Source organism: Gymnoscopelus braueri (genome assembly GCF_963280865.1).
Source record: "Gymnoscopelus braueri genome assembly, chromosome: 8".
NCBI lineage: Eukaryota > Metazoa > Chordata > Actinopteri > Myctophiformes > Myctophidae > Gymnoscopelus > Gymnoscopelus braueri.
In genome coordinates this window covers 4,002,288-4,023,561 of record NC_137609.1, presented here as the reverse complement: position 1 = coordinate 4,023,561, position 21,274 = coordinate 4,002,288, and the positions used below count along the sequence as shown (strand labels likewise).

At 38.7% G+C, this 21,274-nt stretch overlaps 1 protein-coding gene across 1 annotated transcript; it reads right to left on the bottom strand.

Annotated features, from left to right (window-relative positions):
* Window positions 1-2,935: 2,935 nt before the first annotated feature.
* Window positions 2,936-16,439, bottom strand: pgrmc1 (progesterone receptor membrane component 1). Its single transcript, XM_080434567.1, has 4 exons — window positions 16,311-16,439; window positions 12,226-12,415; window positions 5,552-5,707; window positions 2,936-3,179 (listed from the first exon to the last, which is right to left on the bottom strand). Exons 1-4 carry the CDS (start codon window positions 16,428-16,430, stop codon window positions 3,067-3,069), a joined length of 579 nt encoding a protein of 192 aa, XP_080290693.1. The 5' UTR covers window positions 16,431-16,439; the 3' UTR covers window positions 2,936-3,066.
* Between the last annotated feature and the right edge of the window lie 4,835 nt (window positions 16,440-21,274).

The following is a 21,274-nucleotide window of genomic DNA, read 5'->3' as shown; positions in this document are numbered from 1 at the left end:
GACATTTATAGTTTAATGGATGTAAAATGCATTTTACTTCTGGAATGTTCAAAACTGTTGGATCTGTTTGTTTGTTTCTATCCAACATAGATGCTTGAATTATAATCTGACCTTTAACCTCTAAACGTTTAGTCTGAGATTATTAACCATAAACAATCAAGCAGCATAACTATTCATATGAACAATAATTAAAACAATAAACAATCACCATCATTGTTCATTTGAACAATAATTAAACCCTCAAGAGCTTTTTTTTGCCTTAGTGTTTTTGACAATTATTTATTTGGGGTCCCTCTTGCAATAATACCCTCACGGCCCATGAGTGGGCCACAGGTTGGGAAGCGCTGCATGTTTGTTGATGGACAGGAAATGTGTTTGTTTACCAACTAGGTCGTCATGGAAACATCAAGTTTGAGTCAATTCACTCTCAAGTTCAAACAGGTTGTCATGGAAACATCAAGTTTGAGTCAATTCACTCTCAAGTTCAAACAGGTTGTCGTAGGCCTGTCCTCGACTAAGGATTTGTTTAGTCGACTCTAATTGGCGACTAATTGCCAATAGTCGACTGGCAGTCGACTAATAAAAATTAAAAAATTATTATTTTTTTGGGCCAAAATACATTTTATTTCAAAGGGCCAAGTCTACACAGTTTGTTTTGTCTCCAGCAGAGTTTCTAGTGTCTATATCTCTCTCTGGAAGAGGTTGCACATGAACTCTGCAGCCGCACTGAGGCGCTCCAACACAAACAATACCAATACAAAGACGAGGAATAAGAAGAATAAAGTGGAAGTTACGTGTGGTTGCAGGTGTAGACTTGGCCAAAAAACAATTTAAAACATTTTTGGCCCTTTGGCCTCTTAGTCGACTAGAGTCGACTAAGAGACACTTAGTCGACTCGGACCCCCCGCAACTAACCAGTCGACTAGTCGACTTAGTCGAGGTCAGGCCTACGTGGAAACATCAAGTTTGAGTCAATTCACTCTCAAGTTCAAAACATTTTAACAGTTAAACTAAATGCTAAAAGTAATATGTGTGGAAATAACACATTAATATTATTACATCATATTTCAATTTATTTTACATTCTGAATGTGATTGTAACTGGTGTGAAAGGACAGAAATGTGGCTATAAAAGAACATTCGGTAACCCTTTGCTTAAAGCTCGGGTCTATAATGCATTAATCACATTTATAACGCATTATAACACTCCTTGCAAATATATATAACCATGCATAACTTATAAACATGGTTTATGAAGTATTATAAGTGCTGGACATAATATAATGCATTATAAGCTCAGTCAGTTTGTTAGTTTATGCTCAGTTCAGTTATGTCTTTATAAGATGGTAGTTATAAAGTGCTGTTCTGCGGAGGTTATAATGCATTATGACCAGCACTTATGTCATATTATGTCATTGTTATGCACAACAATATAAACATTTATAATGAGTTATGAGGCCTTATCAGTGCATTATAATGCATTATAAATGCGATTTAAATGCATTATAGCCCCGACCTTGAAGTAAAGTGTTACCCAATGTTCACTATTTACAGTGATATGAACCGTTCGATACACATTAACAATAATAATAACCCAGTGGTACTTAATGCAGGGTCCGCGGACCCCCAGGGGTCCTTGAGGGGGTTCCAGGGGGGGTCCCCAGCTACAGTAAATGATTGATAGTTAGCAACGAAAATGACCCCTTACAGGTCTCTATAACAGTCAAGAGTTAAATTAACACTGAGGATTTTACAGTGTAGACTGGGTCCCAGAGATAAAAAATGAGGGTCTGTGGTTCAATACAGTGGTTCTCAAACTTTTCAGGCCGCGCCCGCGACCCCCCAAAATAATCATATTTGAACTGGGGACCCCCCCACACCCCGACAAGCACTTGGAATTGCACTTGGCATTACATTTATAGTTGCACTCGGTTCCACAGATAAATATTGTGAAAATAGCAGATCTACAAGCTCACAACACCTCGCTGTCTTATTTTTCTGTTTTGTTTCTTTAGAGGTATAGAGTTACCAAAGTCCTGACGTCACACGTTCATCCCCTGGCTCACGGAAGTATTTTCACTATGGAAAATAACATTGGGTCATCTTTTTTTGTGGTCCAAAAAAAAAAACTGTCTCTGCGATATTGTCAGGGAGGTGGCTCTGTATCGTTTATGATAGTCAGTCACTCATATTTGATACAGTCTGTTTCTGGCGAACATTTAATTAATTTGTCGGTATTAGCATTTTCTCGCCGTCAGCTGATGCTTCATATCCATATGAGTCAAACCGCCAGGATTATTTGTTTATTTTTGGAACACAGTTCTTATATGACGTGATATTAAACACGTCTATGGGAATTGAGAATGGGGGGGAAAACCCAGGTGACCCAGGTAGGATGCGTAAATTACGTAAAGACTTCGGTTCTCTTTTAAAAAGGTCTTAAAAGTCCTTAAATTGTCAAATGTGCAGATACCCTGTATACACTTATACTGTATGTTTACTGCTGAGTGTTGCACATGAATCATCTGGGGACAGTTTTAGAACCACTGGTGGAATACATAGCACATTGGGTGGGGGTCCTTGAAATCCAAAAGGCAGAGAATGACCAGCCTCCTAATGAACAGAAGGCATGTAGGCGATTCCAAACAGCCTGCCTGCGCCTGTCTGTGTGATGTCACTGTGACATTGTGTGTGTGTGATGTCATAGTGACATCATGGTCTGATAAGGGCTCGCTCTCCCTCTATAAAGCCACATTTATTCTTTGTCGTGTCTTGCGCCGAAAACTGCCGATCGACATGCATAGTTATTCTCTGTTCTCGGCGCGAGACGGAGCAGAAATCAAACTTTATAGACACCAGCTGGTCCACTGTGAAGTACACAACTACACACAACTACACAAAACTACACAACTACTGGCTGCTGGTTGTTGTTGAAGACAAATGGAATAACATGGTCAACACACACACACACACACACACAAAGGCATTAACAGGTATCGGATTAAGGCGTGTGGATGTGTGTGTGTGTGTGTGTGTGTGTGTGTGTGTGTGTGCTGGGGTGGTGTTTCTACTCCGTCTTCTTCTCCTCCTCCTTCTTGCTCTCCTTGAGGTCTTCGTCGTCGGTGTATTCCGTGGGCTCCTCTCCCGGCTTCAGCAGTTTGCCCACGTAGTCGTACTTCTCTGTGGCACAAAGAGACGCAAAGTTAAGAAATACATTCACGCACATAATTCATGTTGTAAACAAGTTCAAGGTTCAAGTTTATTAATGTCCCAGAAGGGCAATTGGGTTTACAGCCAGAGTAGTGGTTTAAAACATACAGAGACAGTACAGGACAACAGCAGACATGAAACACCATAGCATAAAAACATAGGTCTGGGCGCATCTAGTGCAAGAGATAAAAAAGGAATTATAAACTGCCGGCATAAAGTGCTTGTTTCATCATCATCATCATCACAGTAAAGTGCAAGAGATAAAGAGATAAAGTGCTTGTTTCATCATCATCATTATCATCATCACAAGAGATAAAAATCACACCCTGTGTGAAGTGGGCGGTGTCTTGCTAGCTAATCACAATACTGAATGGAGTCAACCAATCATGTACAAAAGATAAATACATTTATTGAAACACTCTTTATGATGGACGAAACCATAACTTGAAAAAAACAAATTTTTGGTTTTTTTCAAGTTATGGTTTCTTATATAGGGCTATGCACATGTGTCATGTGACACTGGCCAATCACAGTCCTGAATAGACTGTGATTGGCCAATCACAGCGCAGGATAATTGTACAAATTTCCTGGGCCCAGATCACAGCGCAGGAAAATGTACATTTTTCCAAATCTCACTTATAGGGGCGGTTTCACCGCCCAAAAAAGGAATTATAAAGTGCCGGCATAAAGTGCTTGTTTCATCATCATCATCATCATCACAGCAAAGTGCAAGAGATAAAGAGATAAAGTGCTTGTTTGTTCCATTGCTTCCAAGTAAATAAATACTCAATAATCACGCCTAGGGGCGCATGTCTACGTCTAGTTTACAATAATATTCACTCCATCATATATTATAATATATTATCATTACATTCACTCCTTTTCATCCTGGTTATGTGAAACTTTTATAAATCACTTTAAAACAAGACACTTGTATAAATCACTATAACTCATTCAATCCGGGAACGCCTTAATAATAAGTTAGAATTAAGAAGACATTTGTAGAATCCCCAGAAGCAAAGATTTTAGTAAAAAATCTGATGCCATGGGGCGTCCTCTGGCCTAGCGGTCCAGGCGCATACCACATATGCTGGACAGCGTGTCGCGGGTTCGACTCCCGATCCCGACGACCTTTGCTGTATGTCATCCCCCCATCTCTCTCCCCATTTCCTGTCAGCCTACTATCCTATCAATAAAGGCAGAAAAAGCCCCAAAAAATATCTTAAAAAATAAAATAAAAATCTGATGCCAGGAGGAGAATGGCCAGACTGGTTGGAGCTGATAGAAAGGCAACAGTTAACTCAAATAACTACTGGTTACAACTGGGGTATGCTGAAGACCATCTCTCTGGCCTTGTGGTTAGAGTGTCCGCCCTGAGATTGGGAGGTCGGAGTTCAATTCCCCTGCCAATAATTTGATGACCGGCAGTGGTTCCGGTAGGAGACACAAAGAGTCTCTTTTGTATCTCCTACTGGAACCGCTGCCTACCGGTCCGCTGGTCATCAAATTATTGGCTTAGGAATGAGACAAAAACAAAAAAATATCCATGAATTCAAGTCTCCATGGGGTGACTAATCCATAGAAAAATTGTATTTTTTTGGATGAACTAGCCCTTTAAGATCAGTTTCCAAATATTTTGTTTTTTCATTTTGGACCAAATAGCCAATTTTACATCGAGGTGCCCACTCTTCCTGTTAGCCACTATACTATAGTATATAAGTGTACTTAAAGTATATAAATGTTCTTATAAGTACAGTACTCAAGTAAATATACTTTGTCATTGTCCACCACTGACTATAAGCCAGCAAAAGCTGAAGTGAAGAGTGTTGTAAAGGCTTAATGAAACCTGATGGGACTTTATAAAACAGCTTCATAATCATGTAGCACAGTGTGTTTTCATCATCATGGGGTCAGGATTTCACTGTTTGCATCTTTCAACACTTAGTAATGCTGCAGAAGAGGAAATTGTGACAGTGTCATGGTGTTCTATGTCAGTGGTTCTCAAACCTTTTAGAGAAATTTGATGTCACCCAAACTAGTGAAAATAGCCGATCTACAAGCTCACGTGTTGTGAGCTTGTAGATGGGCTATTTTCACAAATTCTTACAAGATATTTTTCCCACTAATTAATGGATTTATTTGTATTTTTATGGAATTCTTTTGAAAAGAAACGTTTGAAGTTGTTTTGAAATATTTAGCATTTTTGGGGAATTCTTTGAAAAACTTTTGAAATAATAATAAAAGGTATTTACTCGCGACCCATAGAAATTGGTCCGCGACCCAGGCAGGCAGGCAGGCAGACAGAGACAGAGACAGAGAGACAGACAAGCAGGCAGACATACGGGTGAACTGCGTCTCCCATTCGGTCAGACTGTCTTGCTGCATGGTGTTGAGGTCAGACAGGTCATCGTGCGCGTCCGTCAGTGCCTCCTGCTCCAGACAGAACGTGGCCAGACCCCTGGAGGCGTCCCGCCCTGCGAAGACCCCATACGGACCATCTGTAACACACACACGCATAGACACTCATTATAAACATACTGCATACACACATAACCGCACTGCGACACACACACATACACAGACACTCATTATGAACATACACACACACAGACACTCATTACACACACACACACACACACACACACACACACACACACACACACACACACACACACACACACACACACACACACACACACACACACACACACACACACACACACACACACACACACACACACACACACACACACACACACACACACACACACACACACACACACACACACACACACACACACACACACACAGTGGGTCCCCAGATGATTAGCTTAATGTGCAATGTTCTCACTCAACAGTAAACAAAGCAACATACAGTATAAGTGTATACAGGGTATCTGCACATTTATAGAGTACAGAAGTCCTGACGTCACTAGTCCATCCCCTGGTTCGTAAAGTAATTTCGAATAACATTGGGTCATCTTAGAATCGTCTCATATAGAGCACCGAAGTCCTGACGTCACTCGTTCATCCCCAGGTTTGCGGAAGTAATTTCTCTATGGAGAATAACATTGGGTCATCTTAGAATCGTCTCATATAAGAATTGTGGTCCAAAAATAAACACTGCGTGTCGGCGTTATTGTCAGGGAGGAGGTTCTGTATCGTTTATGATAGTCAGTCACTTATATTTGATACAGTCTGTTTCTGGCGAAAATGTAACTAATTCGGCGGAAGTAACATTAGCGTTTTCTCACCGTCAGTTGATGCTTCATATCCATAAGAGTCAACCCGCCGTGGTCATTTGTTTATTTTTGGAACACAGTTCTTATTTGACGCGATATTAAATACGTCTATGGGATTCAGAACGGGGGTGGAAAACTGCGAACCAGGTAGACAAACAAAGGATGTGTAAATGACGTCAGACTTCGGCGTTCTATAAGAATTGTGGTCCAAAAATAAACAAACTGTCTCTGCGATATTGTCAGGGAGGAGGCTCTGTATCGTTTATGATAGTCAGTCACTCATATTTGAAACAGTATGTTTCTGGCGAAAATTTAACTAATACGTCGGAAGTAACATTAGCGTTTTCTCACCGTCAGTTCATGGTTCATATCCATAAGAGTAAAACCGATCTACAAGCTCACAATGCCTTGCAGTGGAAACGAGTCATACTAAATGTAATGCATACAATTATAAGTGCTTTTCAGGTTGGGGGGTCCCCAGTTCAAATATGATTATTTTGAGGGGACCTCAGTTTAGATATGATTATTTTGTGGGGGGTCGTGGCCTGAAAAGTTTGGGAACCCTTGCCATAGAGTCTAGAAGTTTTTTCAAGCTTTTTCCAGGCCAAGGACCCCTGAGAGCTGAGAGAGAGATGAAGCAGGGACGAACCCACTACTACATATTGAATAAAATAGTGCTTCAAATTAAACTTTTTCATAGATTTCATTGTGTACCTGCTATCCTAATTTATTTGTAGAATTTAAAAGTTTCTTTGCACAACAAGGTACAAAACCATTTACCTTGTTGTCTAGAGTTCTAGCAGATCTACAAGCTCGAAACACGTCACTTTGCGCTTGTAGCGTTTCGAGCTTGTAGATCTGCTAGGTTTGATGCTTTTGAATTTAAATCCTGAAAAGTAACTGTTTTGGACATACAGTATGAGGTTTCCCCAGTGGTGGAAAGTAACTAAGTACATTTACTCAAGTACTGTACTTAAGTATAATTTTGAGGTATTTTTTACTTTACTGGAGTAGTGTATTTCCAATTTTCAATACTTTTACTTCTACTCCACTACACCACAGAGAAAAATAATGTACTTTTACGCCACTACAATTAATTGAAAACTTGAGTTACTAGTTACTTTGCAGATATAGATTATTATATTATAAAACACACATTAAACACTTCAGCCTTATTTTATACATAGGCTGTTTGAAAATAGCCGATCTACAAGCTCACAACGCGTCTTTTACTTTTACATTGTGGTATTGAGGTAAGTAAAAGATGTTTTTCCACCACTGGGTTTCCCACCCGACAGAGACGATATAATAGATAAAATAATAACAATAAATACAAAAATATATATAATAGAGCGGCTGTTAAATCATACAGTCTAAATAGTAAATAGTTTGTCTTCAAAGTCTTGCAGTTTATTGGACCAGAAGGGTGTGTTCCGCAGAAGAATGTTAGGAATGGTTTTCTGCCTCATGTTTGATAACGAACCAGCTGGTTCTGGTTTCTGCTGCTTCGGTCTGGACTTTACCCGTCACTGTGGTCTGATACACACAGTATTCACCGCTAGAGAGACGCACTATGTATTAATGTACACTGTTTAATGTACAGTATCAACCCATTAAAGGAGTAGTTCACCCAAAGAATGACTTATTTTCTATCAATTACACACTCCATGAAGCCTTGCTTTGATGTAGATTTTTTTGTTTTTGTCACATTACTTAGCCAATAATTTGATGACAGGCGGAGTCTGACTCAATGGAGACTCTTTGAGTCTCCTCTCCGGTCATCAAATTATTGGCTCAGGAAAGTGACAAAAACTTTGGGGGTGAACCCTCCCTTTCACCCATTAAGACCTGAAGCCAATTCTACAAATGTCTACTAAATCCAAACAGTTTTCTAAATAAATTATGTTGCTATATCAGTGGTTCTCAAACATATTCATAATTGCCAAGGACCCCCAAAATTATATGTATTTGGCGGCAGACCCCCATCTCAAAATATTTGGTTCCAGGGACCCCCCAGATGCAAAGATTTGAGTTAAAAATGTTCTCTTTAAAAGAATACATACATTCACAGATTTGCACACACAAATTTTTAAAAATAGCAGATCTATAAGCTCATAGCGCGGCAGCTTGAGCTTGTATATCTGCTATTTTTGAATAGCCAAAGTGTAAAATAATGTTTTTTTAGCTCAAATCTAAAAATGACACAGATGCGTCCCAGGTCTTAATGGGTTAAGACCTTGAGGCCGATTCTACAAATGTCTTCTAAATCCTAACAGTTTTCTGCTATAGCAGTGGTGCTCAAAACTTTTTCATGTCAAGGACTCCCAAATGTATATGCATTACTACATATAACCTCTGTAGTAATTCTGAGGACCCCCTAAGGGGCCCGGACCCCCTGTTGAAGACCCCTGCTTTAGACTTTTGTATGAAAGACCTTCGCATTGAAAAAGAAAACAAAAACTATGTTTCACATGCCTTCAACAACACACTGTTTATCTATGTTTTAACCCTTTAAGACCGGGAACGCATCCGTGTCATTTTTTAGACTTCTTTGGCTATTCAAAAAGAGCAAATCTATTTTTGAAAAATCATGAAAATTTGCGCAAACCTTTGAATATAGATTTTTGTTTAAGTGAACATTTTTAACTCATGTTACAACTTCTGGGGGTCCCTGGAACAAAATATTTTGAGATGGGGGTCCACGGCCAAATACATATCATTTTGGGGGTCCTTGACATGAATAAAGTTTGAGAACCATTGCTTATAGCAACATTTTTTTTTATCTGTTAGGATTTAGAAGACATTTTGTAGAATCCCCAGAAGCAAAGATTTTAGTTCAAAATGTTTGCTTTAAAAAAATATATATATATTCAAAGATTTGCACAAATTTTCACGATTTTTGAAAAACAATTCTACTTGTAAGCCCGCGCTATTTTTGAATAGCCAAAGAAATCTTAAAATGACAGAGATGTGTTCCCGCCCGGCTTCAATGGGTTAAGAGGAGACCTTGAAACATGAAAGAGTTCTAGTTCAAAAAGGATGATGACTTTCTTTCTCCAGATAAAATTAACTAAATACCCTCCAAGTCAGTGGTTCTCAAAGTGGGGTCCGGGCCGGGGAACCCCAGGGGTCCTTGGGGGGGTTCCAGGGGGTCCCCAGCAAAAGTAGTTAACATAGCATCACACTCACTTCAGCCACTTTATCCATGTATACGTTGGCTATTCAAAAATAGCAGATCTACAAGCTTGTACATCTGCTATTTTTGAACATTTTTGAAAAATCTTGAAAGTGTTTGAAAAATCTTGAAAGTGAATTTTCATTTTTTTTGATTGATTGATTGAATATTTTATTAGGCAAAAAAATGCAAAACAGCACAGTTACATTTAAAATACTTTGTCTAACAGGTCCGTTCATAAAAGTCCTTGTGGACTTGTTTCCAATGAGGGCCTTGGTATTCAATTCATAGGCATATATAGTGGCACCACAGTTCAAATATCATTACAAAATAAACAGCAAAAAAAATAACACTATGTACAACAACAAAAAATAAAAAAGAGGGGGAAAAAAAATATGTACAAGAACAGGGGGGGGGAGGGTCTGCTGTTTAACGGGAAAAATGGTACTACCTCCTCCTTTGGCCTCCTGAAAGGTGATTTTTTAAGGCTCTTTTAAATGAGCCCAGCGAACTGCATTTTTTGAGGGATGGGGTTAGACTATTCCAATCCTTGGTGGCAGTGCTGTAGAAGGAGAATTTTTGCATATTTTAAACACAAATCTTCACTTCGTGCACAAAACATTTTCAGATGGGGGTCCGCGGCCATACAGATATAATTTTGGGGGTCCTTGGGACAAAAAAGATTGAGAACCACTGGTCAAAGTGCCTCATTCAAGGGGGCCTGTACCTGTAACATTTAATTAGACACATTTCTATCAGTAGTTATACCACACGCACACACACACATATCTATGTATTAACTTTTATAACAATATAGTTACTAATGTACATTAGGTTGTTTGTGGCATGTTCCAGTTAAATTAATCATTGATAATGTTCCGTCCCACCATCTATTGGCTTAGAAAGGATTTGGCCTCGTTGCTGACCCCTGCTAGTGTTTGTTAGGTAACATGGGTCTCCCCGTCTCTCCAGCTCTTTAGTAAACAGAAAATACTTTTTTCAGGTCAGGATGACAATTTCATCCTATCAGGAGAGAGAACTCATACACGATACAGGATAAACAAGTGACATCTGAAGTGATGAAACAAAACATGAGCAGACAAAATTGGAACTGGAACACTATACATTTTAAGCTTACAAATGGGTTCCATTTCCTGATTAGATGAAATTGGTGGCTCACCTGAGAATGTTATCTTCTGTTTATTAAAGAGCTGGAGAGATTAGTAGACTCCTGTTACTGAAAAAACACTATAAATTGACAATGATGATTACTATCACAATATAGAGCTTTAACTTTAAAAAAACACAACCTACAAGGCTAACACAGGAAAGCTGTCTGAACCTTCCCTAAAACACCCTGGACAACGCTCCACACGTCCTAGACTCTTCTCCCTTCTCTAAAACACCCTGGACAACGCTACACAAGTGCTAGACTCTTCTCCCTTCTCTAAAACACCCTGGACAACGCTACACACGTCCTAGACTCTTCTCTAAAACACCCTGGACAACGCTCCACATGTCCCGACTTTTCTCCCTTCTCTAAAACACCCTGGACAACGCTCCACACGTCCTAGACTCTTCTCCCTTCCCTAAAACACCCTGGACATATCCTACAGTTTCAATGTACAGATTATTATTTTGATAGCATATTGTTTAGACTGATGCTAGATTAATGGTTTAGCTGGGATCCTAGATTACTGAGGCACTACACTGTCTTTCTGCATTCTATGTAAGTGAGCGTCTGCTAAATGCCTACATTGTCCATGTATTGTAACCAAAACTTACAGCACCTTTAAGGTACAGTATTAATATTTGGTTATTGTTTTGCTAATATTGTTATTATCTATGTGTTCGTAGCTGTAGTGTAGTAGTGGAGTCAGTACTGCTGTAAGGGGCTGAGACATGGACCCTCACAGTGGAGTCAGTACTGCTGTATGGAGCTGAGACATGGACCCTCACAGTGGAGTCAGTACTGCTGTATGGAGCTGAGACATAGACCCTCACAGTGGAGTCAGTACTGCTGTAAGGGGCTGAGACATGGACCCTCACAGTGGAGTCAGTACTGCTGTATGGAGCTGAGACATGGACCCTCACAGTGGAGTCAGTACAGCTGTATGGAGCTGAGACATAGACCCTCACAGTGGAGTCAGTACTGCTGTATGGAGCTGAGACATGGACCCTCACAGTGGAGTCAGTACTGCTGTATGGGGCTGAGACATGGACCCTCACAGCACAACAGGAAAGGGTGCTGGATGGAGTCTACACAAGAATTCTATGAATGGCACTAGGTGTCACATGGACGGATCACATCAGAAACATGGACCTCTACGGGGACCTACCACGGGTCACAGACAAGGTCAGAGAGAGAAGGATGAGGCTGGCAGGGCACTGCGTCCAACAAATGGAACCAAAAGGATCCGTAAGGGTCATTTTGTATACAGTCAGAGTTCTGTCCCGGCCCACAGGTTGAGAACCACTGACCTAGTCCCTAAAACATCTTTCCTCGGGTGACATCAAACACCTTTCCATTTAATAATAAAATGTTTTAATATGATAATAGGTTTATTATTATGATAATGACAGTGCTTGTGGATGGTACCTGGGCCGTAGAACTTCTTTCCCCTGGTCACGTCAAACACCTTTCCGTTGACGGCCATGAGGATGCGAGGGTTCTGGGTTCCATCGTACGGACGCAGGTCAGCCAGGCTGAAATCTCTCTTCTTCATCCTGGGGAGAGGAGCCTCCTGCTCCCCTTCTAGCAGACCTGAGGGCTGGTCCCCTCTGAAGATCTGAACATTATGAAATATATGATATTATATTAATGTTCCCCTTCTAGCAGACCTGAGGGCTGGTCCCCTCTGAAGATCTGGACATTATGAAATATATATTATATTATATTAACGTTCCCCTTCTAGCAGACCTGAGGGCTGGTCCCCTCTGAAGATCTGAACATTATGAAATATACGATATTATATTAATGTTCCCCTTCTAGCAGACCTGAGGGCTGGTCTCCTCTGAAGATCTGGACATTATGAAATATATATTATATTATATTAATGTTCCCCTTCTAGCAGACCTGAGGGCTGGTCCCCTCTGAAGATCTGAACATTATGAAATATATGATATTATATTAATGTTCCCCTTCTAGCAGACCTGAGGGCTGGTCCCCTCTGAAGATCTGAACATTATGAAATCTATGATATTATATTAATGTTCTCCTTCTAGGACTAGGCCCGTCACAATTATTACATCATCGTCTAATCGCAATTATTTTATATAATCGCAATTATTTTTGCATAATCTTCATAATCAATGTTAAAAAATGTCATATATTAAAAAAAAAAAAATAAGAAAGTGGAAATAGCAGATCTATAAGCGCAAAACACGTCGCGATGCGACACGTTTTGAGGTTATAGTTCGGCTATTTCCACTATTAATGTTTATTTTTAAGTATAAAGTAATTAAATATGTGTTATTTGTCATATCTGCCCTGTGCAACTTTTGTTTCCGAAAGCTAAAAGCCAAACAGAAATGTCATTTTTATTCATATTGTTCCATTAATTTTCATCGACCGAAACACAACTAAATCGGTGATAATTAATCGTCAACTTAAATTTGTAATCGTGACAGCCCTATCTAGGACACCTGAGGGCTGGTCCCCTCTGAAGATCTGAACATTATGAAATATATGATATTAAATTAATGTTCCCCTTCTAGGAGACCTGAGGGCTGGTCTCCTCTGAAGATCTGGACATTATGAAATATATATTATATTATATTAATGTTCCCCTTCTGGAAGACCTGAGGGCTGGTCTCCTCTGAAGATCTGGACATTATGAAATATATGATATTATATTAATGTTCCCCTTCTAGAAGACCTGAGGACTGGTCCCCTATGAAGATCTGGACATTATGAAATATATGATATTACATGAATGTTCTCCTTCTAGTAGACCTGAGGGCTGGTCCCCTCTGAAGATCTGAACATTATAAAATATATGATATATTATAAAATATCATATCATATTATAATATATCATATTACATTATATTATAACCCTAACCTGCTCTGCGTCTAGCATACCTGAGGGCTGGTCCCCTCTGAAGATGTGAACATTATAAAATATATTATTTTATAATAATAGGGACTCGGGAGACTCCTGCTACTGGAAAAAACACTCTAGTCTATAGCAATGATTTGATAGATTGAATTGACTGATTGATTGAATACTTTATTTAGAAGTTTGCAGAGAAAAGGCACATGGAAGTCAAATACAAGGTCAACTAAATAGGATTAAAAAGCCAAAGAAAGCCTATGGCTTGTTTCAATTGGGTTCCTTTTGTACTCAATTCATAGTGACATTAAATGACAGACAGATGTATGCAGAACATCATATAAACAGTTTAGAAATGAAAAATAAGAAAAACTAAAAATATGTTCAGTATTACTCTCACAATATAGAGCTATTTAACACCGTTACTGAACAATCACTCTATAGTAATCACTTAATGACCTCTACACACTGCCCGACATTTGATCCGAGGGTTAGGGTTAGGGTTAGGGCAACTTTAAATACTAACAAAAACTAAACTAAAGAACGAAACCAACTTTATACTAATTAAAACTCAACTGAGATGGAAAACAAAAAGTCTAAACGAAATTAATAAACATAAAAACAACTAAACTAACCTTATAGAAGAACAGAAATAGACATAAGTCCAGTAAAACTGAAGTAAATATTCAATTTTGATCCAACACTGTTTAAATTAAACTAATTAAAAGTAAAATACAAATCCATTGGTGTGAAGTAACTAAGCATTTACTCAACTACTGTACTTAAAGGGATATTTAACTTTCAAAAAAACTTTTGGTAATTTTATCGTCTACTCAGGCTTTTGTGAGCCCCCCAGACCGTTTTTAAGTTGCTTGATTCAGTATTTAGATATTTGATATACATTTGATCAGACACGCCCGCTTCCTATACAAACCCATTATAACTACAAACTCCATTTTTAACATGTTAGATTAATCAAAAACACCCGTCCTTGGTTCTGGTGACTCACCCTGCCCTCCTAATACGCGAGGGGGCCGTGTTTTTTCGATAACTTTTTTCATTTATTTTAAATATCTTTTTTGGAAAATGAAAAAAATGTAATACAATAAAAAAATTAAATAAAATAAATGAAAAAAGTTATCGAAAAAACACGGCCCCCTCACGTATTAGGAGGGCAGGGTGAGTCAGCAGAACCAAGGACGGGTGTTTTTGATGAATCTAACAGGTTAAAAATGGAGTTTGAATTTATAATGGGTTTGTATAGGAAGAGGGCGTGTCTGATAAAATGATTATCAAATATCTAATACTAAATCAAGCAACTTAAAAACGGTGTGGGGGGCTCAAAAAAGCCTGAGTAGACCATAAAATGACCCAAAGTTTTTTTGAAAGTGAAATATCCCTTTAAGTACAATGTTGAGGTATTTTTTACTTTACTGGAGTATTTCCAGTTTTCTATACTTTTACCTCTACCCCACTACATTACTTTAGTTACTAGTTACTTTGTAGATTTGGATTATTACTACAAAACCACTTCAGCCTTATAGTATACTTAGGCTATTTTCAAAAGATGTTTTATGAATGTTTTATACATTTGAAAACTTGTGAAATGGGACATTCTGCATAATGAGTACTTTCTACTTTTGATACTTTAAGTCATTGGTTCTCAAAGTGGGGTCCGGGGACACCCAGGGGTCCTTGAGGGGTGGGGGGTCCCCAGCAAAATTAGTTAATATGGCGTCAAAATCATTTGAACCACTTTAACCATTATTTTATACTTTGGCTATTCAAAAATAGCAGATCTACAAGTTTAAGAGATTGTAGATCTGCTATTCTATCTGCTATTTTTGAAAAATCCCTGGCACAAAATATTTTTGAGATGGGGGTCCGCAGCCAAATACATATCATTTTGGGGGTCCTTGACATGAAAAAGTTTGAGAACCACTGCTTTAAGTACATTTTGATACCAATACTTTTGAAGGCTACTTTTAATTTAGGTACATTTAGAATTCTGGACTTTTACTTGTAACTTTAGCCATTGTTCACATGACGCTCATCGTCTGTCACAAGCGTCATGGAACCACTTGTTCCTGGTTTGAGAATGTTTTACATTTACAACCCTTTCATCTACATAAACGTTCAGATTTCAAATATAAAGTGCTTACCCCACGGCCACGGATGTAGCAAGTTAACGCGCCCAGGTCTAAGTACCCGTATCTTCCGTATTGTTCAATAAAAAGCTTTTTAATCCAATCGCCAGCCATTTTTTTTCCCAATACACCTCCAAACCGATAAGGGCGCGTAGTTGAAAGCATATAGAGAAAATTCGGAGAAAATGGCCACCGATCGGATCAAAATGCTTTTTATTGAACAATACCGAAGATACGGGTACTTAGACCCAGGCGTTTTAGCTTGTTACATCCGTGGCCGTGGGGTCAGCACTTTATATTTGAAATCTGAACGTTTATGTAAATTTAGAGGTTGTAAGTGTAAAATATTCTCAAACCAGAAAATAGTGGTTCCATGACTGTCATGATATGACAGTCATGTTTCAGGGCTACTTTTACTTAAGTACAAAATGTGAGTACTTTTTCCAGTAAATGTTAATGAAAGTGTTTAAAAGTAATCTGACCTTGTAGAGCAGGAACAGACACAAGGCCAGCAGGCTGAGGTTCAGAGGAGAGGTGAAGATCTCTGTGAGGACAGAGGAAGAACTTTGATCCACCAAGGTTTCCTCTGCCATGTCCGCCATGTTGTTGTGGCTGGCTAGCAACGTCACGCTGCGTCATGAGGTCACCGGCGTTGGCGTGCGTGCTGCGTCATGACGTCGCCAGCGTACGCGTTGCCAGGTGTTGAGAGAGAAACAAGCAAGCAGGTCTATGGAAACAAGCCCAAAAGAAGCAACTATAGGCTACACTTTAAACTTATGATACGATACGGCCAGTGGTGTAAAGTAACTAAGTACATTTACTCAAGTACTGTACTTAAGTAAAATTTTGAGGTACTTTTACTTTACTGGAGTATTTACAATTGTCTATACTTTTACTTCTACTCCACTACATCTCTGAGGCAAATATTGTACTTTTACTCCACTACAATTATTTGAAAACTTATTCTAGTTACTTTGCAGATATACATTATTACATTAACATACATTAACCACTTTAACCCTATTTTATACCTAGGCTATTTGAAAATAGCAGATCTACAAGCTCACAACATGTCGCATCGCCACGAGTTGTGAGCTTGTAGATCTACTATTTTCAAACATTGTAGTACTTTTACTTTTGGTGCATTTTGATACCAATACTTTTGTACCTTTACTCAAGTAAATGTGGAATTCCAGACTTTTACTTGTAACTGAGTACTTCTACATTGCAGTATTGATACTTTTACTTAAGTAAAACATTTGAGTACTTTTTCCACCACTGGATACGGCCGAATTTCGGCTGAGTATTAACTACTTACTTACTCTTCACATTTTGTGAATAAAGCCTCATTTTGTAACTATCTTTTTGTTTAACAAGGTTTGGCCTTATAGATGGAAATGTGTCTTTTTTCTGTGCGTTTTCAAATTTTTAGACTAGTCATGTAGTCTGTTACAAAATATTAGTTTTGTCCAAAATAGGACCGTATTTCTTAGCTTGTGGCCCCTGAGCCATCATAAGTTGAGTAGCCCTAGACCATAGAGTTATAAAGAGCTCTAAATCATAGGCCATATTGATTGATTGATTGATTGATTGATTGATTGATTGATTGATTGATTGATTGATTGATTGATTGATTGATGTACTTTATTTAGTAAGACATGAGAAACAGTACATTGAAGTACAATTCAAAATACAAGGTCTACTAAACTGGAAGGCTCATAAAGCACTAAGCTTGTTTAAAATGAGATTCCCACGCACACAAATCATGATGACATATAAGAGACAGACACACAGATATACACACTACTATACAGAACGGCATATCAGCTTACACAGGCTAAGACTTTGACAGGGGCCAGTCTGGAATTGCAGCCAGAAGGTGTTTCTTTAGGGCAGTATAAGAGAGTTATAAAGATCTGTAAATCATAGACCATAGAGTTATATAGACATAGACCATGTGTATAGACCAAACAGTTATACAGACTGTGCCACACAGAGTTCCAGAGCCAGCTGGCTGAGGGTCTCTAGAGCAGGGGTTGGCACCCTGGGCACGGCCCAGGGTGCCAACATTAACACAATGGCATAAGTAAGTGTGAGAGTGAGTGTGATTTTTTTTAATACCCTCATACCTATTTATTATGCACTTTAGTCACATACGTAGGAGGCATTCCATTAATTTGTTATGCAGATTAGTCATATATTATGCACTTTATGCCTACCCCTCCCCCCTCTCTCTTTTATGATGACACTCTATCTATCTAACTGCAAGCCTGCGCAATGATGTGACAATAAAGATTGATTCAGATTATGAGAATGATTCTCATAAACAGAAAATAAATTTTCAGGTTGGGATACCAATTTTATCCAATCAGGAGAGGGAACCCATTCATCAGCTTACATGTTTGTTCCATTTCCATGCTCATTTATTTCTCTTCCTGTATCCTATGAGTTCTCTCTACTGATTGGATAATTATATTGTGTACAAGAGTTTAGAAACAAATTAATTGTATTTTATTGCACATGTCTGTGTGACTTCAGACTTCAATGGAGATTAAAAACTATACCCTAGCATACATGGGCAACTGGCGGCCTGGGGGCGACATGCGGCCCCCACCTTCACTTAATGTGGCCCACCGGTTAATATCAGAATACTGATATATTATTGATTTCAGCTGTTACAATTCCAAACATGCAAACATGACCCACTTTAATTACTTCAGACTATGTTAGTAGCTTAATGACTAGTATTAAAATGATATTGTCTTTTTTTATGTCCAATGTATTTGTATTTAAGTTCATAAAGTTAACGTAAGTATATAACTAAATGCATTTGAAATAAATTAAAAAAATGTAGGATTCAGGATTCCAATGAAAAAATAGCAAAAAATAATAATCAGGATTCCAATAAAAAAACATCCATTATACAATAACCCTTATGTTTGTATGTATATTGTTGTACTTGATCTAAGAAGTATTCTCTGTTATAAGTAAAGTATTGCTGTCTTCTGTTTTAGTGTATTTTAATTTGTCTTTAGCTGTCATTACATCTTTGCCTTTACTAACCATTACTGTTGAAAATGAGCCAAGATGCATAAAACTGTCACTTTCAATGATAATAATAACAATAATAATACCTCGGATGTCAGATTTACATTTTCTATATAAATCAATACAAATATGAACTGGAATATGTGCTGTAGGCCTACCCGCTGTCAGTGGAGTACAACATCCACACGCACACGCACACGCACACGCACACGCACACGCACACGCACACACACACACACACACACACACACACACACACACACACACACAGGGACAAGTGTTAATATTTAAACACCGATATCTATCTAGATAAGTTCAGCTAAAGTTCAGCTAAAAAAAGACACATCAGCTTTTCCACTGCTGCTCTTGTGAACACACACACACACACACACACACACACACACACACACACACACACACACACACACACACACACACACACACACACACACACACACACACACACACACACACACACACACACACACACACACACACACACACACACACACAGAGCATCAGCAGCGGGTGATTAATAAATTTGACCATTTGTATTAATTTTTATTAATTTCTCAATGTTATAAAATAATATACCTTTTACTATATCATCTCTGTCGCGTGGAAACCTTGTAGCTCCATATTTCATCTTTTTATGTTTTTTTCATAAACAGTCATTACAGAAATAATAATAAATGCCCTATTTTATACCTAGTCATAATGACATTGCAAGTAATCAAAATAGCTGATCTACAAGCTCACAAGGCGCCGCATCTTGTAGATCTTGTGGATCGGCTATTTTTACTACTGTAAGCTTGTAGATCAGGTTGAAGATTTACTACAGTGAGCTTGTAGATCGGTTTGAAGATTGACTACTGTGAGCTTGTAGATCGGCTATTTTGACTATAGAGTATGTAGATCAACTATTTTGACTACTGTGAGTATGTAGATCGGCTATTTTAACTACTGTGAGCAGTGAGCTTGTAGATTGGCTTGAAGATTGACTACTGAGAGTTTGTAGGTCGGCTATTTTAGTTACATTCAAACGTTTAGTTACATTCAAGAGTCTCCTTTGTGTCTCCTACCGGAACCGCTGCCTACCGGCAGGCAGCGGTTCCGGTAGGAGACACAAAGAGTCTCCTTTGTGTCTCCTACCGGAACCGCTGCCTGCCGTTCTGCTGGTCATCACATTATTGGCTTAGGAATGCGAGAAAAAAAAATATGAAAAAAAACATGAATTCAAGTCTCCATGGGGTGACTAATCGATAGAAAAAAAGTCATTTTGGGGGTGAACTATCCCTTTAACATACGTGATGTACTCAAGAAAGACGCAGGAGTGCAAAGCACCAACGAGCTGGCCAGATGTATGGATAACCGGGATGACTGGAAGGACGACCTAAAGAGAGAGAGAGATGCTCATGCACATATTAGTTTAAACAATGTAAAAGTAGTATTTTTATTTATCATATTTCCAACTTGTTGATGCCTTTAAAAGCTTCTCCATAAAATGCTGATTGAAAAGGCTTTTTAAATATTATAAAATAAAATATAGGATAAAACCAATATATTATTTTCATAAAGTTTTTGGACATACTGTACAAGGTTTCTATCTATACAGTGATGACATTTTAATCAACAGTATGAAATAGTGGAGACATGGGATTTAAAATATGAAAATTTGAAGTCATTACTTGCTCTATAAGCAGGCCGTGTGTGTGTGTGTGTGTGTGTGTGTGTGTGTGTGTGTGTGTGTGCGTGTGCGTGTGCGTGTGCGTGTGCGTGTGTGTGTGTGTGTGTGTTGTAGATAAGCAGGCTCTTTTTGGTCTGCCGGTAAACAGGCCTATAACCACACACACACACACACACACACACACACACACACACACACACACACACACACACACACACACACACACACACACACACACACACACACACACACACACACACACACACACACACACACACACACACACACACACACACAGAGACACACACACACACACACACACACACACACACACACACATAATAATAAGCTTAAGAACTTAAGATGCAACAAGATGCAACTTTTACACCGTCTGACAATATTTGTTCTTAGATCAGTGGAAATAATAAATGCTGGACTTTACATGAACACCTTTGGACAGAGAAAATGTGCAGGAACAGAAAATATATGTGGTTTATGTCTATTACGTTTATTACAATAGCTGATTACATTAAAAAATCTTCACAGCCGCTCTTTTCAGAGCCAGGACATCTTATCATGAACCACATGTTGGAGTTCTCAGACCGTCCTTGACTTTATTTAGTGTCCAGCTTGTAGATTAACTTTCCACTGGGCACAATGACGTGTCCAATGCAAGTCTATGAGGAGGGAGAGTATAAAAGACGACTGCAC

Coding starts and splice junctions, on each gene's coding strand:
- pgrmc1 (XM_080434567.1), bottom strand. CDS start 16,430: ATGGCGGACATGGCAGAGGAAACCTTGGTGGATCAAAGTTCTTCCTCT. Junction 5,708..12,225: donor AAAGAAGTTCTACGGCCCAG/GTACCATCCACA, acceptor TGTGTGTTACAG/ATGGTCCGTATGGGGTCTTC. Junction 3,180..5,551: donor ATGGGAGACGCAGTTCACCC/GTATGTCTGCCT, acceptor TTTGTGCCACAG/AGAAGTACGACTACGTGGGC.